Below are 27,714 nucleotides of genomic sequence, written 5' to 3'. Positions count from 1 at the left end.
ATCACGCAGAGCGTGCGGCCCAGGGGTGACGCCTTCTTGGGATGGGGACTTGTTCAGAATCGGCCGGCGAGCTGTACGTCGTGAGCCTTTGAGGAGTGCCGGTCTTCGCTTTTGAGACTTCCACTTAAAAAAAAAAAATTTTTTTTTTATTAAACAAAATAGATTGGTGAATGATGACTCTATCGTGCACAAATCCAGCTAGAGACAAAGTTATGATGATGGTTTTCCTGATGCGAGATAGTAATCCCTATTGGTTGAGAGAGTTATCACTCGACACTACCCCTCTCACGCTCCGCCTCATTGGTTAGCCCCTTTTCAAATACCAAGAAGACTACTGCCCCTCTACTTTCCGATTGGACTAGCCCAGGAAGGTTTCTGGGATTGAGAAATTTAAACAACCGTCAGTTTCTGCTCTTCAATAAAGGTACGTGAAGGGACTGTAGGGGTCCCAGAGTCCGGGCAGCCCCAACTCCGGAGCCCACCTCGCTGCTCCACAGGCGCGCCTGTCCTGGGAGACTGGGATTGGTTCTTTCGACCGTCAATTTCATTAGAAGCGCTTTTCATTGGTGTTAGGTCAAGAGTAGGGCAGGGGGCGGAGCACTAGCCGGCAGGCGCCGTCCAACCGCCGTTCTCGCGCGTCTTCCCCTCAGCGCATGCACCTAATGAGCGGTGCTCATTGGCCGGGGACAGCAGCGGGTGGGGGACTGGGAACGGTGGGAGCCGCTGTGTGTGGACGAGCTGCTGCCGGGTGTCATGGCGGAGCTGAGCGAGGAGGCGCTGCTGTCAGTATTACCCACGATCCGGGTCCCTAAGGCTGGAGACCGGGTCCACAAAGACGAGTGCGCCTTCTCCTTCGACACGCCGGTAAGCCCATTCCCCGCGCCCGCAGCGAGCACGACTTCCTTCCATCGCCTGGTCATTCTGCCGGGGCCTGCAAAGCTTGGGCAACCGCCCCCTGCGATGCACCCTGGGACTCGTAGTCTCCCAGGCTCCTCCCTGCCGTTACTTTTCATGAGCTGGGGCTGTCGTGTGACTACCGCCCCCGGAAGCCGCCGCGCTCGCCTATCCCGCTCCCTGTCTCGCGGAGCACTGTGGGTATTGTAGTCGCTCACTGCCCTCAGTGCCGCTCTAAGCTAGGGGCGCAGTCCGACTTTGGGACTACATCCCCCAAGTGGACCCCTGCGAAAGCCTGAGAGTCGGCCTTGTCTGTCGCGCAGGGCTCTCCGGGTTTTGTAGTCTCGTGTGGGAGGTAAGTGGGCGACTCCCCACTGTTCTGAGCCGTGGTTGGGGCTGGGGTGGGTGGGATGGGACTGCAGTTCCTAGGCGGCCGCTAGCCTGGAAGTTGGCTGCGAAGAAGGTCACTTCTGAGAAAGGCCGAGTTAGAGAGCCTCCACCCACGGTTAATATGGACAGGGGCGGGGAGGTGGGTCATTGGTGGTGGGGAGGGGAGGAAAGAGGAGGAAAACTCTAGTCGTTTCTCCTTTGAAGTGAACTATGGCCATAGTCCCCTCTTTTTTCCTCGCCCATCACAGATAGCAGAGAGCACCTCTTTTAAAGTATTCCTAGAGAGATGGTTTCTTTCATGGAAGATGCTGAGGACCCTTTCTCGTTTCGCTCCCTTGACTAGTTAGACAAAGCCTCCACCTACACCATGCTTCACGTTTTGCAGGCTCCACCGGTACGTCCCTTCTTGAAGTTGTGCCTTCCTGTGTCACCCTAAGTGGAGGCAAGCTTCTGAGGCCTGAACTGAGGGCAGCAGCTTAGTAGGGATCCACCCCCCTCCCACCCCTCCCCTCAAGCGCTTGCTAGTCCCTGCCCAGGGTGTGCTGCCAGACCAGCTCACGTCCTGAAAACTGCAAGTCAGAGTGGAAAGGCTTCACTAATGCATCATCAGTGCTGAGTATAGCAGCATGGTCTGAGGCCCAGTTCGGGATCATCAGTGTTCTGTGGTTTGCTTGGTTTGCTAGGCTTCAGACAATGTGCTGCTTCTCTGAAGTCTGGCTTTGGCAGAGGTAAAAGTACTGCTCAGAGCAGAACTCTCTGGTTCCCAATCCTTGGTGAAAGTAGCATCTTTTATTTCCAATAGTGGAGTGTAATCACTTCAGAGCTGCCACATTCCTCCAAGGAGGGAAAGGTTTTTCTTAATTACCTGCAGATGGTAGAGGTCATGAGCCCCTCTTTACACATATATGCACTCCTGTCTCTCCTTTTAGTAACTGCTTTGAATACTCCAAAAGGGGTTTTTGTAATATTCTGACACTTCTCCCTCTTTCCACCCAAGTCAGGAGATCTCCAGCGTGGCCTAGTTGCTTTGCTAACCAATTTCTGGTATATTTGATTATCTTCAAATTCGGTTCATGGTAAAAAGAGAGCTTAGTTGACCTCCCTGGTGAGAAATGCTCTATTTGTTCATGAACATTGCGATTTACACTGTTCTAGGGAGCGGTACAGAGCAATCTAAGGGACCGAGAAACACCTTAGTGCCCTATTTTTAATATCACAGCAGAGAAATTTTCAAGGCCACTGAGGTTTTTATTCCAGGAAGAAGATGCCTGTTCTTGCTCAAAGCCTTGGATCTGAGGAAGACTGTTGTTGTATCCAATTTCCTTCTCCATCTTCTCCATCATTCTGTTTACAAAGGCACTGGCAGACTTGCTCAGCTTTGGGGGAAGCCCATCCTCCCTCCTCAGCTCTGGTCCAGGGACACTTGTCTTTCCCTGTTTTCTTCTTGGGTTATATGTATTCTAGCTATCCCAGTAAGTGTTGCTAGATTGTTCTAAGAAGGGGATGGTTTTGTGGTTGGAGGTTGATGGGACTTCATTGAGGATCTTACTTATTGGTCAGAGAAGAGGGGAAGGGGAGGGTGGTGGCTGGAGAATGCTGGATTTCATGTCCCTGTCAGACTGAGTCCAGGTTTAGCTGTGAGTCCCAAACAAGTCATTGTACCCCTGGAGCCAAGCTTCAGCAGCAGAAAAAGGAGAAGACTCATAGTGTGGACTAGGGTTCAGCTACCTAGTGTAGTAGAGTGTGGTAATGGAAAGGTCTGGACTTGCTGGCAAGCTGAGGGGTTAGTTGTACTGTTGAGGTGCTGGAATTTCTGCTCCTTCAGTCTGGAAGGTTTTTCTGAATCATGGAGGTAAGGTTTATGTTAGGTGTCCCTGATCTGGGTTCAATGTCTGACATAAAGGTCTTTCCTCCCCAAGGAAAGGACCTTGATTCCCTCTAAATGACATCTCTGGGACGAGATGATTACAGTGTTTGATCCCATTTACTTTCTGGGTCTCCCGGCCCCAGCAAAGAGGTGAATGGAGTCCTCTGTGATTGATTGGAAGGCTCCAAAGCCCAAAGAAGGAGCAAGTGGCACTTGGGAGAACGTGGTGCTGACAACACCAAGTCAAGGGTTAGGATCCCCTTACAGGTCATCCTTTAAAAAAAAAAAAAAAAAAAGAAGGAGCAAGTGGGAAGACGAATAGTGACCTTGTTGGTTGTTATCAAAGTCACAGGAGGAAATGGGGAAAATCTTAGCCATGTATCAGGTCTTGAAGGCTAAATAACTTGCCAAGGGTCACACAGTGTTACTTTCTTCTAGAAACCAGCAGTTTCCAGAAGAACAGCCTGGTGGAAAGATGAGGCCAGGCTGGGTGGGGAAACCAGGTCTTTAGTCTCCCTTCCAGGATGGGCTTCACCCTCCCTGTGTTCCCCCCGCTGCCTCCTGTCCTGCAGGAGTCTGAGGGTGGCCTCTACATCTGCATGAACACATTCCTGGGCTTCGGGAAACAGTATGTGGAGAGACATTTCAATAAGACAGGCCAGCGAGTCTACCTGCACCTCCGGCGGACCCGGCGCCCGGTAGGGATGGGCTGGGGCAAGGGTACCTGTTTGAATCCATCTGTTCCATTCTGACCTCCTATTGGTCTCATTTTCTCTCTTTCATCTCCTTTTGTTTGTGTCATTAAAACTTGGCATAGATTTTTTAACTTGGTTCTCTTCTGACGTTAACCACTCTGTCCTCCCCATTTGTCCCTTCCCTGGTACTCATTGCTGATCCTGCCCTTCCTGCTTCATTGCAGAAAGAGGAGGACGCTACTACAGGCACTGGAGACCCGCCCCGTAAGAAGCCCACCCGGCTGGCTATCGGTGAGCACTGCTGCAGTTCTCTTCTTCTGAGCTGGTCTTTCCTGCTTTCAGAGGTACTAGGAAAGTCCCAGAGAGTGGGCTTGATCAGTGGCCCTAGAGCTCTGGAGGGGGCAAAGTGAGGTGCTATATCAGAGGAAGGACATTGACCTTTGGTGATTGCTGTACTGTCTCTTTTCTTCCCTATCCCACCAGGTGTTGAAGGCGGGTTTGACCTTACCGAGGAGAAGTTTGAATACGATGAGGATGTGAAGATTGTTATTTTGCCAGATTACCTGGAGATTGCCCGGGATGGGTTGGGGGGGCTGCCCGACATTGTCAGAGATCGGGTATGAACACTTTTCACCCCACCAAAGATTCTAGGGCAACAGGGGCCGGAGTAGTGATGTCTTGGGCAACCACTGATAAGGCTGAAAACCAAGGGTGAGATAGACATGTGGGGCTGGGGGTTGGGTGCCATCTCTGACCTTCTGCTTGCTCCAGGTGACCAGTGCAGTGGAGGCTCTACTGTCAGCCGACTCAGCGTCCCGCAAGCAGGAGGTGCAGGCCTGGGATGGGGAAGTACGGCAGGTGTCTAAGCATGCCTTCAACCTCAAGCAGTTGGACAACCCTGCTCGAATCCCTCCCTGGTGAGGCCTGGCCCCTCCACTTTGGCACACAGCCCCCAGAGCAAAGGCAAAGAGGCCACCCTTCTGGGGGATCTGGTGGGAGAGAGGGTAGGGAGCAGGACAGGGAGGGAGACTTGGGGAGAGATGAACAACACATGGGGACGTCCAGAGGAGAAGAGAAGAGACAGATCTCAGACTAGCAGGGGGCCTGCAGAGCCCCCCGCCGACCATGTACCCCTGGACCACATTCCAGCTAATTTTCTTCTCCCTGGGTTAGTGGCTGGAAGTGCTCCAAGTGTGACATGAGAGAGAACCTGTGGCTCAACCTGACAGATGGCTCCATCCTCTGCGGCCGACGCTACTTCGATGGCAGTGGGGGCAACAACCACGCCGTGGAACACTTCAGGGAGACGGGCTACCCACTAGCTGTCAAGCTGGGCACCATCACACCTGATGGAGCTGGTACTCCCTCCACCTTCCTCCAGCCGCCCTCAAACCTGAATGTGTTTCAGTGGTTATTTATTTTATATGGAATGAGTAATACATGATGAAAACATTGCAGATGAGACTAAAGTTCCCCACCTGCCCATCCTAATCCCCTTCCTAGAGGTAACCATCACTATCTCTTTCGTGAGTGTCCTTCCAAACCTATCTTACTCTGGTATCTTATCCTGTAGGGGTAGAATCAGAATCACAATGAATCCTAACCCTCAGGCTGTTTCACCTGGTCTTCCCTGACAGCCAATCCTGGAGAGGCTTGTGACCTTGCTGATATTCAAGGGAGTTAAGAGTGTGAGCCTTACAGGCTCTCTTGTGCCACCAAGGGCCCTCTGGGCAGGGGGTGGGATTGGTGGCCAGGTCTGACATGTTCCTGCCTCCTGCTCTAGACGTGTACTCATATGATGAGGATGACATGGTCCTGGACCCCAACCTGGCTGAACACCTGTCGCACTTTGGCATCGACATGCTGAAGATGCAGAAGGTGAGACCCCTTCAGCTTCAGGTTCATCTAATTCCTGCCCCTAGTGAGGCCCTTTCTCCTTGACTGAGGCTGAAGTAGGGTTTTGGAGAAGCTCCCACCGTGAACCCAGTCTCTAAGATACGTGAGCTTTCTTTGAAAAACTTTCTAGAACCATTTATTCATTCAGTGACTACTATTGGGTACTCACTGTGTGCTAGTCACTGTGTGAATAAGACAGGTGTCCTTGCTTTCACGGCCTTATATTCTAGAAGAAAGGCAGGCATTAATCCCACACACACATAAGTGAGTGATTACAGACTATGGTGGGTGCTGTGAAAGAGAGATTAGAGGCACTGCAGTAGTTAACAGCAGGGGGACCTGGCCTAGTCTTGGGGATCAGGGATGTTTCCCTGAGGAAGTGATACCTGAGCGAGGATCTGAGGGTGAGTGTAGAAGTAACTTCTGAATGGGGCAGACATTTCGAGGAGAGGGAGTCTCACTCATTTCATTCCCTCACTTAAGGGGGGGGCCTGATAACTAACAGGCCTCCAGGACAATTACCTGTGGCTTTCCAAAGTGTGAACTAGATGATATTCAGCATTTGTCCCGTGTTTGAGTCCATAATTCCGCAAGTTCTAGGCTACATGTGGGTATCATCCTAGACTCTGTGAGAGATCAGTGTAAGAAACAGGGCTGAGTCTCTCACTCAGTCTGAGGTGTCCCTTCCCTCACAGACAGACAAGACAATGACTGAATTGGAGATAGATATGAACCAGCGGATTGGTGAATGGGAGCTGATCCAGGAGTCGGGTGTGCCACTTAAGCCCCTGTTCGGGCCTGGCTACACAGGCATCCAGAACCTGGGTAACAGCTGCTACCTCAACTCCGTGGTCCAGGTGCTCTTCAGCATCCCCGACTTCCAGAGGAAGTGAGTGGTGCCCTCTCCCCACCACTGGCCCCTTGGCTCTGCACCCCTAACATCCACAGCTCCTTTCCTGGTCCCAGCCTTGAGCACACCCCTCCTTGGTCTCAGTCGTAGAATGGTTCCTGTTACACTGTGGCTGGTGTGCTATGAGGGGACTAGTGAAACGCTGCATGTCCATCACCCCAGCACGAACGCACCCCACTGGTAGAGCAGAACACCAGATCGCAGGGCTCTCCGTGGCTTCTGACGGACTCAAGCATTAGCAGGTGGTCTTTATTTTAGGCCAGTGACATCAGATAAGCACCTAACATGGACATGTAGCACTTGGAGAGAGGGGAGGGCTTGGGACACTGAGACAGAAGAAAGGCAAATCCTTCAAAAAAAAAAAAAGAAGAAAGGTAAATTCTTAGCAGAAATGTGTTACTGTCTAATTGAGACACAATTAGAATGTGAAAGCCTAGGATATGTCAACAAGTTCTCTTCAATAGGACATGAGCTGTATTTATCCTAATCCCAGGCTACCTCCTCCTTTGCCCCAGCTCTGTCGTGAGTAGGAGGCCGGGACAGAACGTCTCTGAGCACACTGCATGCTGACATAGTTGAGAAGGGGAGAGTGGGCAGGTTGCTGGAGAGAAATGGACTTCAGGGTCTCCCCACTCTGGTTGCAGCCCGTTCACGGAGTTAGTAGCTAATTGCTCCCTTCCCTTTTCCTCGGAGTGCAGGCCACAGCCCCTCTAATTATCCTTCCCTTCACTCTTAGGTATGTGGATAAGCTGGAGAAGATCTTCCAGAACGCCCCGACAGACCCTACCCAGGACTTCAGCACCCAGGTGTACGTAGCCAGGTCCTATGTACGAAGGCTGTCGAGAGCCTCACAGCCTATATGCCTTCTTTCTCCTCCACGGCCACCTGGGGTGGGCAGCAGTTTAGCCCCTTGCCCATTATAAGCTTTCGGGTGACTGCCTTTCGGCCATTTTGTCTGTCTTGAGCTGGCTTCCTGTGGAACCTAAGGTTTACTGCATTTTAGAGAGTTGCCTAAGGAGGGCCATGAGCAGGGGGTTAGATTGAGAGGAAAAGATACAGATCGATGTGAGCATCACTAGCTGCTTGAAGCTCACGGGTTTTCTCGGATGTTAATGCAGGGCCAAGCTGGGCCATGGCCTTCTCTCAGGAGAGTATTCCAAGCCAGCACTGGAGTCAGGCGATGGGGAGCAGGTGACAGAACTCAAGGTGAGTCTGGGACTCTGTCCCTTTCAGTCTCTGGGATCATGGGGAAACAGGTCTGGGAGATGTCTGAAGAAGGCCACCTGATGGCCTTTGAGCCCCAGCTGAGTCCCTGCCCTGACACTGCCTAGGAAGTTCAAGATGGCATTGCCCCTCGGATGTTCAAGGCCCTCATCGGCAAGGGCCACCCTGAGTTCTCTACCAACCGGCAGCAAGATGCCCAGGAGTTCTTCCTTCATCTCATCAACATGGTGGAGGTGAGGGCTGGGGGGACGGCAAAGGGGCCACTCTTTGCACTCCTTCGTCTGCCTCAGTTCACCCTCTTGCCTCCTGCCCATTCCACCCCTGTAGCCCAACAGTCTCTGTGCCCCGAGCCTTCCATGTGAGTAGTGTTTGCAACCAAGGAGAATAGTCAAGACAAGCAAGCGATGGCACTTACCCTTGATGGGCTTGCAGCCTAATTGAGAATATGCCCAAAGAGAATGAGAGGAGAATACTCACTGCTTTTTTTTTTTTTATTTTTATTTTTTTTATTTTTTATTTTTTATTTATTTATTTATTTATTTTTTTTTATTTTTTTTATTTTTATTTTGTCGATATACATTGTAGCTGATTAATGCTCCCCATCACCAAAACCTCCCTCCCTTCTCCCTCCCCCCCTCCCCCCCAAATTACTCACTGCTTTTAAAGAAAAATACAAGCACATTCCAACACAGTCCCACTACACTGTGATGGGGCCAGAGCTGGGGAGGGGTATGGTTAATTAGGAAAGGCTTCCACTCTCCCTTTGCACCCCTGTGCCTCTGGGTGGTGGTCTCCCTTCCTGACTCCCCAGTGAAACTTTTAGGCCCCATTCCATTCCTTTGCTGTGCAGACCTTCCTACCCTGCCTCTTTCCTATAGAGGAATTGCCGGAGCTCTGAAAATCCTAACGAGGTGTTCCGCTTCTTGGTGGAAGAAAAGATCAAGTGCCTGGCCACAGAGAAGGTGAAGTACACCCAGCGAGTTGACTACATCATGCAGCTTCCTGTGCCCATGGATGCAGCCCTCAACAAAGGTGGGTTGCTCTGTCATCAAGGCCTTGGTGCACTTGCAGGCTGCAGTCTATGAGGAATATAGACCTGATAGGAGCAGAGCCCATGCTGTGCCCTGTGCCACCAACCAGAGGTCCGAAGCGGGCCACCGGGGGTAGGTAGGGTTAAGCTCGCCCACTGCTTGTTAGCAGAGCTGTGTCGAGGCAGAGGCAAGATACGTGTGGACATGTGTCAGGTGGACTTTGGGACAGGAGAGGAACTGAACTAGGGAGGGACACAGCCAGCAGGATGAGACTAAGGAGGGACAGAGGCAGCACCCACTGAAGGATCCCCCAATCAATTCTCTCACCAGAGGAGCTTCTAGAGTATGAGGAGAAGAAGCGGCAAGCTGAGGAGGAGAAGGTACCGCTGCCAGAACTGGTTCGGGCCCACGTGCCCTTCAGCTCCTGCCTGGAGGCCTATGGGGCCCCCGAGCAGGTGGATGACTTCTGGAGCACGGCCCTCCAAGCCAAATCGGTAGCTGTCAAGTAAGTCCTTTTGGTCTGGGCCTAAGGCTGTGGGCCTATGGCAGGGTAATCCTACAAGCTATATCTGCCTCTTTCCTATTCTTCCATCCCTCTGTGGTTGGAATCTCAGGGTTGAATCGGTTGGGGCTGGTAATCTGGCCCTGAGGGAACCAAGAAGCCCTAGCATGAGTAGACATAGGCGATCCTGACATCTGTTACTTTGTCTTGCCCTGACCACTCCCTCCCTCTATCATGGCAGTGCATAGGCACTTAGTATCAGCTATGGGTAGAATTTGTTTTTTCCAGCAAATGGCCTTACTTTCTGCCTTAGCCATTGGCACCTGGCAGGGGTGTGAGATCTGAAAGAGTCCTTTGGTCTCAGCGGATTCAGCCACCTGGCCCTGTGCTGCTCCTGCCAGTACAACAGCCCTGCTTCTGGCCTCTGCTGCTCTTTGTCGGCTGAGGCCCTGATTCCTGCCTAGGGAAGGAAAAGAACGTGGAGCATCTTCTGGGCTGTCAGGACGTCTACCTGTGAGAGGCTGAATGCCAGGGTGGGACTTTCGGGAGAGGATTCTCTGGGTAGCGGGACATTCTCTCTTCCCTAGGACCACACGATTTGCCTCGTTCCCTGACTACCTGGTCATCCAGATCAAGAAGTTCACCTTTGGCTTAGACTGGGTGCCCAAGAAACTGGGTATGGTGGCTGGGATGAGGGAAGTTAAGCAGAAAATGCTAGAAAAAGAAGGGGCCTGAAGTGTGTGAACTAGTATTTCTCAAATTTTCCTTTGAAGAGGGAAAAAATTACCTTAGATGTTTCAAAATGTGTCGTTTGAAAAGCACTGACTAAAAATATTAAAAGACTTTGATTTCATAGTCATGGTTTACAACCAATTTTCATATCTGATAAGATGTTTTCATTTTGATAATGCAGTTCTCATGAGTGTTAGAGGTCTCTGACTGTAATCTGAGAACTGCTGATATACCTTCATTTTAAAGGTAGGGAAGTTGTGACCCCCAGAAGTGTAAGATCACTCTGTCTCATGAGTCGGGGGCCCATGCCTTGTCCATAGCTCATTTGTGGTAAATGTAGGACTCGAATCTGGGTCTCCTGACTCCCAGGCTCACTATTAACTTTTATCTCATTGGCATTGCTCTTAGCAGCTGCTTGTTACAAAGCAGTTCCAAGATATGGGGCAGGGGCTTGAGGTTCCCAAAGTGCTTTTTCAGTTGGGCCCAGGGAGCTGCTGAGGTGACTCCTTTTCCTGCCATTCCAATCACAGACGTGTCCATTGAGATGCCAGAGGAGCTAGACATCTCCCAGTTGAGGGGTACAGGGCTGCAGCCTGGAGAGGAGGAGCTGCCTGATATTGCCCCACCCCTGGTCACTCCGGATGAGCCCAAAGGTAGCCTTGGTTTCTATGGCAACGAAGACGAAGACTCCTTCTGCTCCCCTCACTTCTCCTCTCCAACATGTTAGTGACTCTTCTTCCTGCCTGTCTCTCTCTGTGCCTTGCCCGCCCTGACCCTGTCCTTTGTGTTTCTCCGCCCTCCCTTTCAAATTTCCTCTGCCCTCTTTTGATGGAGGTGGGGACCATCTGGAACACTCCCAGCCACATTCTCAGTGTGGGTGGCAGTAGCACTGGCTAACTGCCTCTCTACCTTTGTTACTTCCCTGGTTTGGGGCGGGGGGGGGGCGGGTATCATGCTCCAGAAACAAGGCCCATTGTATGAGAATGGGAAGGGACTCTGTACCCTTTAGGGTACTGGACCACATTACATTATGTGGTCATGTCAGACCATGGAAGAAAAATGCATGGAACAGGTGATTGAAAGAAGGGTGGGGGGCTGGCCCGTGGAGAGGAGAGGAGCAAATAGTGGCCCAAGTAGTCAGGTCACTGTACCCACAATTCTCCACCACAGCACCCATGTTGGATGAATCAGTCATCATCCAGCTGGTAGAAATGGGCTTCCCTATGGATGCCTGCCGCAAAGCTGTCTACTACACTGGCAACAGTGGGGCCGAGGCTGCCATGAACTGGGTCATGTCACACATGGATGATCCAGGTAGGTGGGGCGGTAGCAGGGTGGGGCAGGGCCTCCATCCTCCCCCAAACACTTCAACCCCTTCCCATCCACAGATTTTGCGAACCCCCTCATCCTGCCTGGCTCTAGTGGGCCCGGCTCCACAAGTGCAGCAGCCGACCCCCCTCCAGAGGACTGTGTGGCCACCATTGTCTCCATGGGCTTCTCCCGGGACCAGGCCCTGAAAGCTCTGCGGGCCACGGTATGGGCTGCCCCAGCTGAGGGCTTGGGGCCCATGGGAAGAAGGGGGTGGGAGTGAGGTTCCCTCCCTTGTGAGCAAGGCCAAGGACAACAGATGTGGTATGTCCGAGGCCGGGGCACCACCTTTTGTGGCTGTGATGAAGGAGCCGAGGCTTGCTTTTGCTGCTGGTTTTCTTGCCCCAGATCTTGTTAGAAACAGTCACGCTTCCCTCCTCTCCAAGAACAATAGTTTAGAACGGGCTGTGGACTGGATCTTCAGCCACATTGACGACCTGGATGCCGAAGCTGCCATGGACATCTCAGAAGGCCGCTCGGCTGCCGACTCCATCTCTGAGTCTGTGCCCTTGGGACCTAAAGTCCGGGATGGTCCTGGAAGTAAGTGTCGCTGGGAAACAGGACAAGCCTGGTGAAATCTAGTCAATGGGCTACACCAGATCCCTCATTCCAAGGTAGCCCTGCTTTCCTCAGGGGTCAGAGGGGTCAGAAGCTTCTTTCTACGAACGTGACTTCTGAGGACAGGATTCTAGGAGGCCAAGATAGCCTTTGACCCAGTACATGCCCCCTATTACCTGCAACTCATGTTGCGAGTTTGAACTGTTAGATACCTGTGTGTCTTTGTTTTTCTTGTTTTTGTTTTTTGTGGCTTTTTGGTAGCTGGTCGGTAGGGGGATCTGAGCCCGTGACCTTGGTGTTACCAGCATCATGCTCTCCCAAGTGAGCTAACCCCCGATACCTATGTCTTTGGACTATCACTCAAGGATTCCTCTCCTCTGTTCTCTGCCCTCTCTTTCCCCTTTCCTAGAGTATCAGCTCTTTGCCTTCATTAGTCACATGGGCACCTCTACCATGTGTGGTCACTACGTCTGCCACATCAAGAAGGAAGGCAGGTGAGGGGCTGGCCATGTGCATTCTGAATAGGGAAGTGGTGTTGGGGATGAGGAGGGGCAGCCTGGAAGTCCTTAGAATATTTGTGGGAGAAGGCAAAGGACTGCCTGGAGGGGACGTAAATACACCAGAGTGAGAAAATGCCTTACAGCAGGGATGACAAACCACAGCCCAAGGGCTGAATCTGCCCACCTGCTTTTGTAAATAAAATTTTACTGGAACATAGTCACACTAATTTATGCATTGTCTGCGGCTGTTTTCACATTGCAGTAGGAAAGTTGAGCAGTTGTGTAAGAGATGGCCTGCAGAACCTAAAATATTTACTGTCTGGCACTTTCCAGAAGTTTGCTGACCCCTGCCTCAGGAGTGGTGGTGGTTGTGGGGGCAGGTTGTAAAGATACTGGAGGATCTGAAGACACCGAACAGGGAAAGTGATGCTTATTGGGATACTGTGAAGCCCCCTTCAGACTGGTAGCAGCTGGACTGCAGATTTGGGGGTCTAGGCCCCAGAATCACCTGGATCACCTCCACGGGCTCTGTGTGAGAGACTCAGTTGACACAACCTGGAGTGCCCAGTCTGCTCACCCTTCTCTGTCCCTTTCTCCACCTCCCCAGATGGGTGATCTACAACGACCAGAAAGTGTGTGCCTCTGAGAAGCCGCCCAAGGACCTGGGCTACATCTACTTCTACCAGAGAGTGACCAGCTAAGAGCCTGCTCTCACCCCTCTCCACTGAGCGCAGGGGACAGACCACCTGGCGTGAGGGATAGGGGCTGAGGGATGGACTTTAGCCCCCCTGTTCTGTACCCTTTTTCTTTCTGTCCCCAGCAGCAGAGAAGAAGCTGGAGGCCACAGAAGAAGGCCAAGCAAAGTGGAGGGGCACTCTGTAGACTTTGGGGATAGAGCAGGAAGGGGACAGGAGGGGGCTGACCGTCTGTCTGTAAGGAGACTGTCGCTTCTGCCCCTTGAATCCACAGTGCTCTGCTTCTCTGTGTAGTCCTGCCTGGCCCCCTGGTGTGTGTGTGGGGGGGTCTTATTTGTGTGTGTGAGTGGGTGTAGCTTCGTGCATCTTCTTCCAGGGGAGGGAGCATCTGTGCCTCCCCTCCCCCCTTGTGTTTGCCCCTGTGTGGTTGGGCAAGGAGGGAGATGAGGGACATGGGGACCTCCCCCTTGCCCTCCTGCCTCAGTCTTTTCCCCACCCTGTCTCTTCTCTTCCCTGTCCTTTGGAAAATGCCAAAATACATGATGCGAATAAAAGTACAATGGCTAAAATGTGTCCCTAGCTACTTTGGGAGAGACTTATCTTCCTTGTGTTAGCAAGAGGGTTCCTGGCTCTGTCCCCTTGCCCCTCCTCAGCTACTCCACGGCCAGTTCTCTACTTTTCACTACTTCTAGAGCTCTTGGAAAATTGGGTGTGAGATGGAGACGTGAAGGAGAACACAAAGCAAAGGGAAAGGTGGGGGTGAAAAGCGCTTCCTTCCTTCCAGCAGCCACACAGGAGGGGCCCCAAGTGAGTATTTCCCAGGTGTCCCTGGCGGCTATCCGGCCTTCAGTCTGAGTCTCAGTCCCTGCAGTTCTTTCAGGCCTTGGCCAGCTGGAGCCGAGTGGGTGTTCCTGGGGGGCGTCGCTGCAGACTTCTGAACCACTGTTATCTGCACACTTTATGGCAAATGTGGACTGTACCTCCCGCCCTGAACCCTGTATTTGTCCAGCAACTGTAGCGCTAGACCTCGCCTGGGAAGGTGAAGGGTGCCTGCTCAGCAATCAGGGATGTAGCTTCTCCCGTGGAGGAAGGGTGTTCTCTCTCCCAGAGTTGGAGAGAGGTCCTCAGCGCTCTGTCAGTCCCCGTGAGCAATGCGGTCTAAGGCCAAGTTGCGGCCGGCTAGCTCCTTCTAGAACAACAACGGGGGTCTGAAGTCGTGAAGTGCGGGTTCCCCGGAGCGCAGGGGCTCCCAGGTCTCGCCTCCCGACAGTCAGGCAATTGAGGTAGCAGCGACTGAGCCCCCGGGCGCCGGAAGAACGTTGCTACAAGAAAGGGGGGAACGTCAGGACGTTGCGACAGCGGCGGGAGGGGCGGGGCGGGGCCGAGATGGCGGAGGACGGCGGGGCGGGGCTTCGCTTTTCCGCGCTCTATATAAGCGGGCAGTGGCTGCGGCGGCGCCGTGAGCCTGACCTTCGTTGCCCGGCTAGCAGCGCCATGGCGCCCTCCAGGAAGTTCTTCGTGGGGGGTAACTGGAAGATGAACGGACGGAAGACGTCTCTTGGGGAACTCATCAGCACTCTGAACGCGGCCAAGGTGCCGGCCGACACCGGTACGTGCTCGCCGGGCAGCGGCCGGGCTGGGGGGCGGGCGTGGCATCGGCCTCTCCGAGCTCCCTGCGGCCGGGTGTCCGCGTGGACATGGATGCCGGGCTGGGGGACGAGGGCCTCTGGGTGTCCGGGCATTGGCGCCGCAACGCAGTGGTCCCGCAGCCGCGGGACCGGAGGTGTGTGGAGGGGGAAAGTCGGGGCATTGAATGGTGCCCCCGGACTGTGCGGCGGGTAGGGACTTGTCGGGTCGCCGGAGGAAGATGGCCCCGGAGCACGGACGGGGACGGCCCCAGCCCGGAGCCGGGGACAGGAGCGGAGCCTGGGCCTCGCGGCGGGCGGGAGAAGCTGGCTACGGCCCCCGGGTGTGGGGGAGGAGGCTGAGCTCGCGCCGCGTCCCGCTACCTGTCCCCGCGGCCGCCAGCGCTGTGCGCAGCCGCACGTAGCCCCAGGACTCCTCCCCGCGCTTTGCACGGCCGGCCGCGTCCGCCAGCCCAGCTGCCCTGGGCCCCTGAGCCACCCGCTCTGATCCCTTCCCTTCGGCAGCCTGGGCGACTCCTGCCTTCCACGGAAGGGACTGAGCAGGTGCCAAACAGGCTGAGTCGTCTGAGAATGAGGAGCGGTCTTACAGCTTTCACCAACGTGGAATTGGGAAGGCGCAAGGCCTCTAGGACTAGTCAACTCCCTGCCACACCGGTGAAGGGTGCTATCCTCCAGCCTTCCCCTCCCACCCACCTAAATCACAGAGCCACTGCCTGATCAAGAGTCATCCCCTTCTCGTCTATTTCCCAACGACCCCAATACAAACCTCAGAAGTTAGCCCCTTCTCTTTTTGCTAAAAATCCTTGCTTTGCTGGGGGAGGTGGAGATGGGCTGTTTCAGAAAGGAGGCAGGGTTGGCCCCCAGATAATGCTGAGTCTGGGAGGTTCCCATGCCCAAAATAGCCCGAGGAAATTGGATCTACAGCTTTTAAAAGAGCAAAGGGCAGAGTGAGGGCCGTGGCCTCTCAGGGGCACCTGGCAGGCTCTAGGAGTTGAGAGCAGGCCCAGCCTGGGCTGGAAAATGAACAGAGATCATCTTGCTGGGGTGAAAAAGGGGAGGAAAGCAGAACCAAGAAAGAGTGAAGGCTAGGGGGCTCCAGAGCGCCAGATAGGAAGATTGGAGAATGAAGATTTCCTTTGATCTTATCCCCCTGTGCCACCGTCTCATCCTCAGAGGTGGTCTGTGCACCTCCCACTGCCTACATTGACTTCGCCCGCCAGAAGCTAGATTCCAAGATTGCTGTGGCTGCCCAGAACTGCTACAAAGTCACTAATGGGGCCTTTACTGGGGAAATCAGGTGAGATGGAGATAGAAAGGGGTGTGTGGGGACCCTTCTCTCTTTCCTCATTGAGGGGAAAGCTGTAGAGTGGGCTGTCTGCTGAACTGTAACGTTGTCTCTTCCTTTAGCCCGGGCATGATCAAAGACTGTGGAGCCACATGGGTAGTCCTGGGACACTCAGAGAGAAGGCATGTCTTTGGGGAATCAGATGAGGTTAGTAACCAGGAGGGGGGGATAAGAGATGCCTTAGTCCAAGAGAGATGTCTCACCAAGTTTGTTCTTCAACAGCTGATTGGGCAGAAAGTGGCCCATGCCCTGGCAGAGGGACTTGGAGTAATCGCCTGCATTGGGGAGAAGCTAGATGAGAGAGAAGCTGGCATCACTGAGAAGGTTGTTTTTGAGCAAACCAAGGTCATCGCAGGTATCTGAAGAAAGGGACCTTGAGCGTAGCCAGAGACACGGAGACACAGAGGGTGGGGTCAGATGCTCTGCAGTGTGACCTGATCCCCCTGGTGATCCAGGAAAGGAAAGGGGAGGGTGAGAATCCTTGCATAGTCTCTATCACTTCTGCTCCTGCCCCTGAAGATGTAGATGCCACCTGGCGATCCTTCAACAGCCACCAGGGGCAATAGGCCACCATCATTCCTCATACCCTAGAGTGCTTGGCTGGATAGCTCCTTCCTGTTCACCCTTCACTCTGTGATCTCTGTCCTGCAGATAATGTGAAGGACTGGAACAAGGTTGTCCTGGCCTATGAGCCTGTGTGGGCCATTGGTACTGGCAAGACTGCAACACCTCAACAGGTAGCTGAGCCCAGGAGCCCTGCCCTCACCCTACCCTGCCTCAGTAGAACTGGAGGGCCACAGAACTTATCTGGGCCAACCCCCAAATAAATGAGTAAAAAGTAAACCCCCAAATAAATAAATGAATAAATATAATATTTTACAAAAATTTTTTGGCAGTTGGCTGGTACAGGGATTGAACCCCAGACCTTGGTGTTATCAGCACCATGCTCTAACCAACTGAGTAACCGGCCAGCCCTATCAACTCCTCATTTTAAAGACAAGGAGCCCCCAAGCCCAGAGAGACAGAGTGATTTGTCCAAGGGCACCCATTCCAGGGCCTGGCTGGGATTGGAGCCATGGTACTCTGACTCAGATTCCAGAGCTCATGCCTGGATACCATACTGACTCTCTCCCCTGGGGCCAGTGATTTTTTCCTTTTTGAGAGGCAGAAAGGGTCTTACTTAGTCTGGCTTCTTGTTCTAGGCCCAGGAAGTACATGAGAAGCTCCGGGGATGGCTTAAGTCCAATGTTTCTGATGCAGTAGCTCAGAGCACTCGCATCATTTATGGAGGTGAGTGGGTTTGCTCCAGCCTGAGGTCGGGTGGGCTGAGAACCAGACTGAGCCCTCCTTAGACATGGAGGTAGGGATGGAGTGTACTCCCCCATCCCTGACCAAGCCCTCTTTCTGCTCCCTTCCCAGGTTCTGTGACTGGGGCCACCTGCAAAGAGCTGGCGAGCCAGCCTGATGTGGACGGCTTCCTGGTGGGTGGCGCTTCCCTCAAGCCTGAATTCGTGGACATCATCAATGCCAAACAATAAACCCCGTCCATCTCGCCTACGCTTCCTGCTAAGCCAGGGAATAGGAAGCCCAGAAGCCCAAGAACTGACCCCCCCTGCACATGCTTCTGATAGTGTCATCTGCCCCCTCTTGTGGCCTAATCCAAACTGTACCTTCCTTTACCGTTTACACCTTTCCCCTGTAATGGCTGGGACCAGGCCAATTCCTTCTCCACTTACTATAATGGTTGGAACTAAACATGTCTCCAAGGTGGCTTCTCCTTGGCTGAGAGGTAGAAGGGGTGGAAATTGCTCATGGTTCCACTCAGGCCCCACTGAGGGCAGGAAAAAGAAACCATCCTCCTCTCCCTTCTCACACCATGAGGCCAAGATCCCCCCCTCAGAGGCTGGCACTACGCTGTCCCGTGGTGCTGAGGCCTGTGTGCTGTGTATGAGCCATTCCACATGTGAGGGAAATAAACACCTGGCACTGAGCCTTGTGGTTCGTCCTCCTTCACTGTACTGCCCATATAATCTCTCTTTTTCCTTTTTGAGGCAGCCATAGAACTTTATCCCTTGTGCGGGAAAACAAAACAAAACAGCATGAATGGGTTTCTGTAATGACACATCTCTTACACACGACTTTTACTTGGAAAAATGTCTTGCGTACCAGGCCTTGAATAGCAGCTCCCTCCCTTCCACCCCTCCGGGTGGCTCTGGGGCTGTTGTGCTCCCCAGGGCTTGGGTTGGGGTAGGGGCCCAGCCTCACTGGCTTCAAGTTGCTTGTCTAGGCCAGCAGTGCCTCCCTGCCTCCCCCAGTGCAGGGATGGTATCGAGGCCTAGCACAGTCTGTGCTATGACTGGTCACTGGTAGAGCAGGTAGCGCTTCATGGCAGGGGGCAAGGGCAGAGCAGATATCTGGCCAAGCCGCATGTCCCCCAGGGCGCGGCGCACACACAGGCGGCTCAGGTGCAGAAGGGAGTGTGGCTCCGCTGGGAGAGAGAAGGGGGGCAAGGTAAGTAGGGGTGCAGCCATCATCTAGACATCCTTGAACTGTAGGGTTCTGCCCAGGTGCCCTTCTACTTTCCTGTTCCATTCTGCCCCCACCTTGGCTGAGAGGAAGATTTAAGTCACCCAGAAGTTGGGCGGCAGTTAAGATTTCACAAATCCCTAGTCAGAGCTGGGATTCATGGAGCTCTAGCTAAGGCACTCTAAGCACCAGGCCAAGGTGGATCGGCAGTGGTGGAGCTGGCCAGGCTTTGATTCCAAAAGGCCTTGGAGCTGGGGCTGATGAGTGAAAGGAAAGATGGCCCTTGTCCACCACGCAGAGGCTCACCATGGGTGATAGGAGGACAGGCATTGCCTTCTGCTGAAGACTGCAACTGCAGAGAGCCAGCTCCAAGCCCTGGATCCAGTCAGTTCCCAAGGAAGCTCCTCCCCAAAGCCCCACCCCAAAGCCCAGCCTCCTTCACTGCTCTCCTTCCTGGTGCCCTCAGCCCAGGGGCTCCATCCTGGAGTCTGTCTGAGGAAGGAAGTAGGTATGTGTCATAGAGATTGTCAGAGCCCAGGGAATCTGGTACACACCCCGGGTGCCTGTTACTTTCAGTGCTCTTCCTGCTGGACCTGTACACCTAGCACAGTACCCATTTAACCTTTTGCACCTCTTGCTCTGAGGCTGGTATCTCCTGTAAAGCCCTAATTCCTGGAATGCCTCCCTCCACTTACTAGCCAAGAGAACTTTAGCAAGTTGCTTTCCCAAGCTTCAGTTTTACCTCCATTGCTGTGGGATTAGATAACAGCTATTAAGACCCTTAGCTGTTCCCAGCACTGAACAGGGTAGGAGGCAAGTCAGATGAAGGCCCACCCTCTCTGCTCTTGACTGAAGTTGAGTCTCCTTCCCAAACCACTGCCACGAGTGACAGAATACTCTCACCACACCTGCCCCAGGCCTCACCTCTCCTTTCGCCCAGGTAGCGGATGCGGACCTGGCACTGGCCCCAGACAGCGCTTACTGCCGGATAGAGGGTCCTGTCCTTCAGTCCACGGAAGGCTGGCCCCAGGTAGGAGCCCCCAATAGCGTAGCCCAGAGTTCCCTCCTCCATGTCCAGAACCACCAGCAGCCTCTCCGGCACCACCAGCTGCTCACCCTGAGGTCCGGCTGGATACTGGGGGGCCCCGGGCCCCTTGCTCTGATGGTACAGCTTCCCCCGCCCAATGTCCCAGCCCCACGACTCGCTGTTGCTGCCCAGCAGCGCCGCGTAGTGGTCGGCCTGCAGCGGGGCGAGGGCCGTGGCCACGCCCACCACGGCATGTGTGCCCCTCTGCGCAGGGGGCCAGCTGATCTCCCAGGCGTGCAGGCCCCTCGAGTAGCCCATCTTACCCCGGACCCCATCAGTGCTCTGGGCCACGGGACGCCGCTCAAAGCATAACCCCCCTTCCTTGACCTCGATGTTCTCTGAGCAGTCCTTGGGGTTCCAGCCGTGGCGCCGTTGGGCCCCCAGGTCAGGAGGAGGAGCAGAGAGCAGCTCTTCCAAGCCCTCGGGACAAGAGAGGTCAGGGTACAGGGCCTGTGTGGTGGGGGTGCTGCTGCTGCCCCCTGCCAGGGCCGTCTGGCCCATGGAGGTGAGGAGCTGGACGACTCCCTGAGGATCTTGCTGGGGCGTCTCTGTTCTGAAAGTCGAGCTCCAGTTTGGGACTGACCTGGAGGGATGTGGAAGAGAAGGGGGTGTGAAGCGCTGAATCCTGGCGGGGATCCTTATCGAAGCACCCCATCCTTTCACCCATGTTTGCCTACTGGCCCGCTCCTGCCTCTTCGCCCCCGCAAAGCCCCCAAGCCCATCACCCTGCCCTCACCCCATCCGTCCCGGGTCGCCCGAGACTCGCGAGTTCGCCCCGCTGCGGGCCTCACCGCCGGCCGTCGCGCTCTTGGCTTCCCAGCCCGGGAGGCGGCCGGACCTCAGGAGGAGCCCGGCCGAAATAAGCAGAAGCCGAGGCGCGCAGGGCGCAGACCACAGGCCGCGTTCGCCTCCAGCACCTCCCCTAGGCCCGCCCACCCGAGGCCCTGCCTCGAGGGGGGCCTTGGGGGGCAGTTAACCCTCTCGTCGCTGCTCCAGGAAGCGCCCTCCCCGAGGCCACGCCTCCTTGGGGGACCCCTCCCTTGCCATTAACCCTCTACTCGGGTGGCTGCCGCGGAGGGCACGCCCCGCCTCGGGACCCCGCCCCTCGCCGCCAAGGAGCCCGCACCGGGGCAGTCCCTGGTCAGAATGAACTGTTTGATGGCATCGTCGCCTTGGGCTCCACCGTCAAGACTTTTGAGCACCAGCTCCTGAGCCCGAGGTAAGAGGCATGGATGGGGTCACGGAGGGCTTCCCCTTGTGCTGGTGGTTTTCCTTTTCCCTGTGATCTTGGGTCATGCTTCTGGGCTGGTCTTTTTCTGCCCCAGGTTGTGAGTCATCTGTGTTACATCTGAGGTTCTGAACTCTGTGTTTCAGGCTCTGGGCTGTAGGTGTCATAGGTCTCCATGCTGTTGGAGTCTTCATACTGGATACCAATCCATTCCTGAATTGTTGGTGTCATTCGCTAGAGTTCAGTGGTTGAGACGCTGGTTCTGAGTGAAGCTATGCCACTAATTAGCTGTGTGATCTTGGAGAGGTTGCCAAACTTCTTTGAACTCTTTTTCTCTTATGTAAAATGGGAAAAATGATACTTACCTCATAGGGTTGTTGTGGAGTTGAAATAATCCAGGAAGCACTTAGCACAGAGCCCGGTGCATAGTATGAACTCACTATACATAGCTCTCACTTTTTACTTGACATTTACTGAGTGCTGATTCTGCAGAGAGGCAATACAATATAGCTTGAAAGAGGCCAGCTGTAAAGACAGTCAGCCCGGGCATGAATACCTGAAGGCCAGTATGCATGTGACCTTGGGCAAATTACTTGTTTCTTTCTCTGTAAAACAGAGATACCATTAATTAGTGTCTATTTCATAGGGTGTAGTGAGGATTCAATGAGGTATATATATGTAAAGCACATAGAGCAGTTTCTGATTTGAACTTAATGATTTGTGCTAAACACTGGAGATTAAGCAGTAATCCTCAAGGAGGTTACAAAGACATTTATAAAGAGTTTATCATATAAATGAAGTTGTGGAGATATAAAGAAAGTACTACAGGAGTAAAAAGGATAGAACTCCTAACCATGGACTGAAGGCTGAGAACGACCACGACATCAACCTGAAGGCACTGTGTAGTTCAAGACTGAGAGGCACACCCCGCTGAGCAAGCTGATGAAGGCCTACTAGGAGAGGCAGGGCTTGTCAATGAGACAGATTAGATTCAAGTTTGATGGGCAACCAATTAATTAATGAAATGGACACTCCAGCACACCTGGAGGTGGAGGACGAAGACACCATCAAAGTGTTCCAGCAGCAGACAGGAGGCCCGAAGGAGACCCACTGACTACTGGGGCATAGCAGGCCTCTAGAGGCACTGTCTCCACACTCGTATCACCCGTCCTTGCATTTGCTATTGAATAGGGAGCACGTGACCATGTAATCACAAAGTAGTCTTTGGAAACAGGAGGACATTCACCAAAATGATTTTCCCCTCTTTGATGTACTTCCAGTGCAACTCAAAACTATATCTGTAGGTGGGGCCAGCCCACTTGGGAGAGCGTGATGCTGACACCACCAAGTCAAGGGTAAGATCCCCTTACTGGGTCATCTTTAAAAAACAAACAAAAAACTATCTATAGGTATGAATCTACAGCTTAAATTGGGCCAATCAGAACTGTTATCTTTGTTCTCGTAAAATGAGTTGCGAGGGTTTTGGGGTTTATTTTTGCTTTTTCCTCTTCCTATAACATTTTTCCCCCAAACTTGTGGCCTGAATGTTCTTATTTAGCCTGTGGACAGGACCTTACTCCCTGGTGAAGCGATTGCTCCCCCACTGTTCATTCTGATGACACAGAGAACTGTGTTCATGCAGTGGGGGTGCATATGTTGGAGAAGTGTTGGGGGCATGGTGGAGATGGAAGACAGAATTTCCCTTGCTATTTGTTGTGGGTACAGGTTTTAAAAATGCTAAATATTGCAAATTTAAGCTTTGTCAGCATATGATAAAGTTGAAGGGAAAAATTGGAGTGCTTCTTAAAAGGTAAAAAAATTGGTTAGCTTTGCCTGTTCACTTCCATATAAATGAAATCATATAGTATGTGTTCTTTTGTGTCTGATTTATTCTTCCAAATATTATGTCCTTGAGTCATCCATGTTGTTGCAAGAAATAGTAACTCATCATTTTCATTGTTGTATGGTATTCCACCATCTGAATATACCACAATTTATCTCTTCTGTTGCTGAACATTTGAGTTTTTGCCAGTTTTTTTTTTTTTTTTTTTTTTTAGTTATTCCAGTATGAAGAAAGCTACTATATACGTTATTGTACAAATCTTTTGGTGGACCTAGGCATGCATTTTTGTTGGGTGCAGAATTGCTAGGTTATAAGGAATCACAATGCATAGATTTAATGTGATTTTTCAGATTTCTCTCCACAGAGAGATTTTATTATTTGTTTACTTATTTTTGAATGCTTCATGATCATAGATGGATTTTATTCAGAAATTAAATCATTCAGGTATTTTGCATCATGGAACACTCCAGCAAATTTATGAAGATTTGAATTGGTTTTTCCTTCCTGTTCATATCTTTGTCTTTTGAACATGATTTTTTTTTATCAGTTCCTCAAGCTTGTTATTAATGTTTCTCTGTGGCTCTGAAAAAATTCTTTAATTACTTCCTCAACGATGTCCATAAAGCCATCATGATCCACTTGCTAGGCCACTTAAAAAATCAGTTTCATTTCAGGGCCGGCCCGTGGCTCACCTGGGAGAGTGTGGTGCTGATAACACCAAGGCCACGGGTTCAAATCCTTATACAGGGATGGTCGGTTAGCTTGGTGCTGACAACACCAAGTCAAGGGTTAAGATCCCCTTCCGGTCATCTTTAAAAAAAAAAAAAATCAGTTTCATTTCTTTGTCAATAGAAACCCTTAAAATCCTAAACACATTCTTCCCAACAGGCTCTGACTGTCAGGCTTGATTGCTTCCACTGCTTGTTTAACATAAATAACGCAACTGGCCATACTAAAGGACTTCCAACTCATTGCCACATTAAGATTAAAATCAGCATCCATGGTTCTGGGATTCAAAGCCTCATGTAAGAGCAAATCATGCTTAGATCAGCAGAGTGAAGGATGGGGTGATGTTGGGGGAGGAAAACTTCATTTAATGCCTTTATGAGCACATTCATAAAGTCTGTTGCTACCTTAGGGTGGTATTGTTGTGACTAGCAACACTAAAGCCAAGGCTTTTCTCTTTGAGGTCTGTTGGGAAGATAGAATAGTTTGATCAGGCCCCCTTGCCTTAGGTCCAGCTGGGGATGGTGCGGAGCATTCTTTGTAAATAGGTTGTGTGTGGGTGGAGTTAGTGTGCATGGGCAGTGCCACCACCTTGGCTGGCGTTGACTGTCTTGGGCGTCCACCGGGCACAGCCATGCTCTCAAACCTATGGCTCCAAGGACCTTTTTGCTGGTTACCTAGCTCATAGACCTGTGTGTGAAGGGTTTGTGACCAGTCTGGACAATGGGCGGGAGGGGTCTGTGAGCTCCAGACCCAGCCCTAGCTCGACAAGGTCCTACTTGACTTCTAGAGTGAACAGCTTTGGAACTGAATCAGGGAAAGGTCTGAAGGCACCCAAGACTTTGCATTTGATTGCACAAGCAGATAATTTTTTTTTTTTGTAGGGCACAAAGATTTGTAGCCTGTAGAACTACATCGCCACCAAGCATAGGGAAGGGTTGGAGGGAGGATGGGGAGCAGAAGCATTCACAAAAAAGAGACCGGTAAGGGGATCTTAATCCTTGACTTGGTGTTGTCAGCACCACGCTCTCCCAAGTGAGCCACAGGCCGGCCCTAGGTCCTCATGTTTCTAGTTTGGAAATATAAACACAGCTAGGCACTCCCTCCACCCCCCACCGCCCCCATAACCAGACTCATTGCATTCTGGAAAATAGCCCTTCTGCTGATAATTCCTTCCAAGAGCCTGGGTGGGATTTGCTTTCTAATAGCTCTGGGTGGGTTCCTCCACAGACACGACCTCACCCACAGTTGGCATGTTTTTGAGGTTGAAGTGGTTTCTAAAACTGTTACACCATCTTTGGCTGGTTTTGAAATCCTTCCATCCAAAGGCTGCCTTCTCTGGCAGGAGAAGACACTGTGGCTTGAGAAGAGGAGCTTTTTTTTCCCTCCATTTTTTGCCATGTATTGCCATTGTTAGACACATATTTCTGGCTCCTGTCACCTTCTAGCAATTTTAGTGGCCTTTCAGTCTTCATTAAAGATTAATCACATGTACTTTGCTATCACTGTAGCAGTTATAGAACTTGATGACCTGGTTTCACAAATTTCTTGAATCTTGATTGCACATGCGGCTTTTTTTTTTTTTTTCTGCTGGCCGGTAAAGCAGAAAAAACCCTGGATGTTATCAGCACTACGTTCTAACCAACAGAGCTAATCGGCCAGCCCAACATGTGGATTTCTTGAGGCCATATTTATGTTTCATGTTGGAGACAGACATCACCCCTAGGTTAGTAAGCTAGATTTTCTCCCAGCATGAACAGTGGTTGCTTCTTTGGTTGAGTTCCAAACGAAGTGGTTGGACTGCCTTCAGCTGGGTCATGTTATATGGGAGAAGGAAGGTATCTTAAAACACTAGAATCTAGTTTAAAAAATAAAATGCTAAAATCGAGTCAGCCTCTCAAGATACACACGGAGAGGCCCAGAGCTGGGGCCAAGAGACACAGTCCCGTCCCCTATGTCACACTCGCGTGGAATGGGGCTGGCCGCCTTCTGTCCTACCGAACCTGAGCATTGCTGAGTTCCCGTAAAATGCGTCTATGATGAAACCACCTCTCCTTTAACGCTCACAACGAAGAGATCTCAAATGTACAGGTTCCTAAACCGAGGCTTTGAGAAGTTAAACACCTTGTCCTGAGCTACTCAATGGCAGTATCAAGACTCAAACCCCAAGCCTCACTCCCCCACTCACCGGCAGGGAGGAAATGGCGACCGAGATTGCGGCAAGCTGACAGGCCTGGGATTCTCCGCAGCCACCGCCCCGCGCCGCCGCGCCGGTTGCTAGGTTGCTAGGTTGCTGGTTACGTAACTGCGGCGAAGTTGGCCGCGGGGTGGGGCGGGGCGACGCCGACGCGCTCGGGCGGGCCACGTGGGCGGTCACGTGGGCGGGCGCAGGCCGGGCCGGGCCTCCTTCCAGCCCGCTTTTCAGGTCAGCCGCGACGGAGGCCGGAGCCCGCCGCCCACGGCCCTGGCCTGCAAGTGCAGCGCTCGGTTCCGCCAGTCTCCCTCCCGCCCCCGGCGCTGACGTGCGTCTGGAACAGAACAAAGGCCCCAGGGCGGAAGCCAGGCCGTGAGGCTGGAAGCCCCTCCTGGAGACGGCGGTCAGCCGGCCGCTGAGGGCCGCTGTAACCAGGCTCCGGAGGCACGTGGAAGGGACGGAGGGCTGCGGAAATCTAATGGAGGCCTACCCTATCCCCGCCTTTCTTTACGTTGTAAAGGGCTCCATTCCACCATTTCTCAGAAATTGTTTCCTCGCTTCCCCTCCTCTTCCCTTCCGCTCGTAGGGTAGTTATGTCGGGGGACCCTTCACGGGGAGAGAAGCACTTTGTTCGCCAGGAAGAGGGAGGCCAGAAGCAGGAGACGCCCAGATTATGGTAGAAACTGTGCAGGGTAAAACTCCAGGAACCACTCCCTCTTAAATTCTGCCAGCCTCACCTAGATTAGTCAGAGTTTTGCTTGCCAAATCAAACGTTTTGTTAGTCTTTGTCATTACTATTTTTATAAGAACGTATGTATGTTGCCCAGTCCGGAGCACAGTGGCTATTCACAGGCGGGATCCCACTGCTGAGCAGCACAGTTTTGACCCGCTCCTTTTCTGACCTGGGCGGGCTCACCTCTCCTTAGGCAACCTGGTGGTCCCCGGCTCTGGAGGTCACAGTGTTGATGCTGAACTTAGTGTGGACACCCTGATAGGCGTAGCACACTGCAGCCCACAACTCCTTATTAGGCCTCATGGCGAGCTGAAGGCAACTGGGCTGGGCTGGAAGGAATGCTTCAGAAGCCTATGCCCTAACCGACCAGATGCTAATGGACCACAAGGACAGTGTCACTGTGTGTACCACTGATTTCGAAATTGCCCATTACTCTGTCTGAACCCTCCCTAAAAGTCTCACAAACTTCCTGCTTTCCTTGGTGTGGGGGAACTGATCTGGTTCAGTCTCCCCGCCACATGAAGCTTTTGGCCGAAATAGCGCCTAGCTCAGGTCTCTTTCTCTTCTCTGTCTCGCCAAACCTAACACTCTTGGGCTCAAGCGAGCCTCCAGCCTCAGCCTCGCCAGTAGCTGGGACTATAGGTGTGACTACAATGCCTGGTTGCTATTTCTTTAAATACTGACTCAACTTTTTCTAGCTTTTTTTCTGCCTTTGTCATCTTTTTACTTCTAGTGAATCCTAACTAGGCATGTCTCCCAGGCTTGTCATTTGTTCACTCCTCATCAGCAATTCTCAAAAGGGAGGAGGTAAGGGTATTTTATTTATAAGGGCAGATCCAAATTGAGGAGAGAGTGTCTTTGACTACTGTTTTTTTTGATTACTTTTATTTTTTAAAAACAATGTAAAATATTGTTTTTATTTACTGAAAGAACAAAAATATTTTTGCTATTAACTTTTAGGTTTTTTAAATTTTTAAACAAGAACAAGGCTACTGAATATACTTCTGTAGTGGATTATGTGCCCCCCAAACTCATTGAAGCTTGAATCGTATCCCCCACGTTTTATTTTATTTATTTATTTTGTCTTTTTTTGTGACTGGCTGCACCGCGCTCAGCCAGTGAGT

At 52.3% G+C, this 27,714-nt stretch overlaps 3 protein-coding genes across 8 annotated transcripts; 2 read left to right on the top strand and 1 right to left on the bottom strand.

The window, feature by feature from the left end:
* The first annotated feature begins 689 nt into the window (after positions 1-689).
* Positions 690-13,831, top strand: USP5 (ubiquitin specific peptidase 5). 3 transcript variants are annotated; one of them, XM_063095291.1, is made up of 20 exons: positions 690-864; positions 3,724-3,849; positions 4,071-4,137; positions 4,330-4,463; positions 4,618-4,763; positions 5,020-5,204; positions 5,630-5,724; positions 6,438-6,631; positions 7,389-7,460; positions 7,771-7,858; positions 7,984-8,109; positions 8,755-8,908; positions 9,238-9,412; positions 9,997-10,085; positions 10,672-10,794; positions 11,312-11,455; positions 11,530-11,675; positions 11,896-12,049; positions 12,477-12,561; positions 13,175-13,831. In XM_063095291.1, exons 1-20 carry the CDS (start codon positions 754-756, stop codon positions 13,266-13,268), a joined length of 2,508 nt encoding a protein of 835 aa, XP_062951361.1. In that variant the 5' UTR covers positions 690-753; the 3' UTR covers positions 13,269-13,831. The 3 variants fall into 3 exon arrangements, with proteins under 3 accessions (XP_062951361.1, XP_062951350.1, XP_062951369.1); XM_063095280.1 differs by having other exon boundaries at positions 10,672-10,863; XM_063095299.1 differs by lacking the exon at positions 690-864 and adding an exon at positions 1,340-1,399 and having other exon boundaries at positions 10,672-10,863.
* An 817-nt stretch (positions 13,832-14,648) lies between these two features.
* TPI1 (triosephosphate isomerase 1) lies at positions 14,649-18,243 on the top strand. Its single transcript, XM_063094775.1, has 7 exons — positions 14,649-14,871; positions 16,082-16,205; positions 16,316-16,400; positions 16,476-16,608; positions 16,905-16,990; positions 17,456-17,543; positions 17,673-18,243. Exons 1-7 carry the CDS (start codon positions 14,649-14,651, stop codon positions 17,789-17,791), a joined length of 858 nt encoding a protein of 285 aa, XP_062950845.1. The 3' UTR covers positions 17,792-18,243.
* A 114-nt stretch (positions 18,244-18,357) lies between these two features.
* On the bottom strand, positions 18,358-25,953 carry SPSB2 (splA/ryanodine receptor domain and SOCS box containing 2). 4 transcript variants are annotated; one of them, XM_063094758.1, is made up of 4 exons: positions 25,852-25,947; positions 21,460-21,699; positions 19,704-20,449; positions 18,358-18,741 (listed from the first exon to the last, which is right to left on the bottom strand). In XM_063094758.1, exons 2-4 carry the CDS (start codon positions 21,462-21,464, stop codon positions 18,614-18,616), a joined length of 879 nt encoding a protein of 292 aa, XP_062950828.1. In that variant the 5' UTR covers positions 21,465-21,699; positions 25,852-25,947; the 3' UTR covers positions 18,358-18,613. The 4 variants fall into 4 exon arrangements, with proteins under 4 accessions (XP_062950828.1, XP_062950837.1, XP_062950832.1 ...); XM_063094767.1 differs by lacking the exon at positions 21,460-21,699 and having other exon boundaries at positions 25,852-25,953; XM_063094762.1 differs by lacking the exons at positions 21,460-21,699; positions 25,852-25,947 and adding an exon at positions 20,658-21,152.
* Positions 25,954-27,714: the final 1,761 nt, after the last annotated feature.

Source organism: Cynocephalus volans, chromosome 1, assembly GCF_027409185.1.
Source record: "Cynocephalus volans isolate mCynVol1 chromosome 1, mCynVol1.pri, whole genome shotgun sequence".
Lineage (NCBI taxonomy): Eukaryota > Metazoa > Chordata > Mammalia > Dermoptera > Cynocephalidae > Cynocephalus > Cynocephalus volans.
This window is presented reverse-complemented; position numbering and strand designations above follow the sequence as displayed.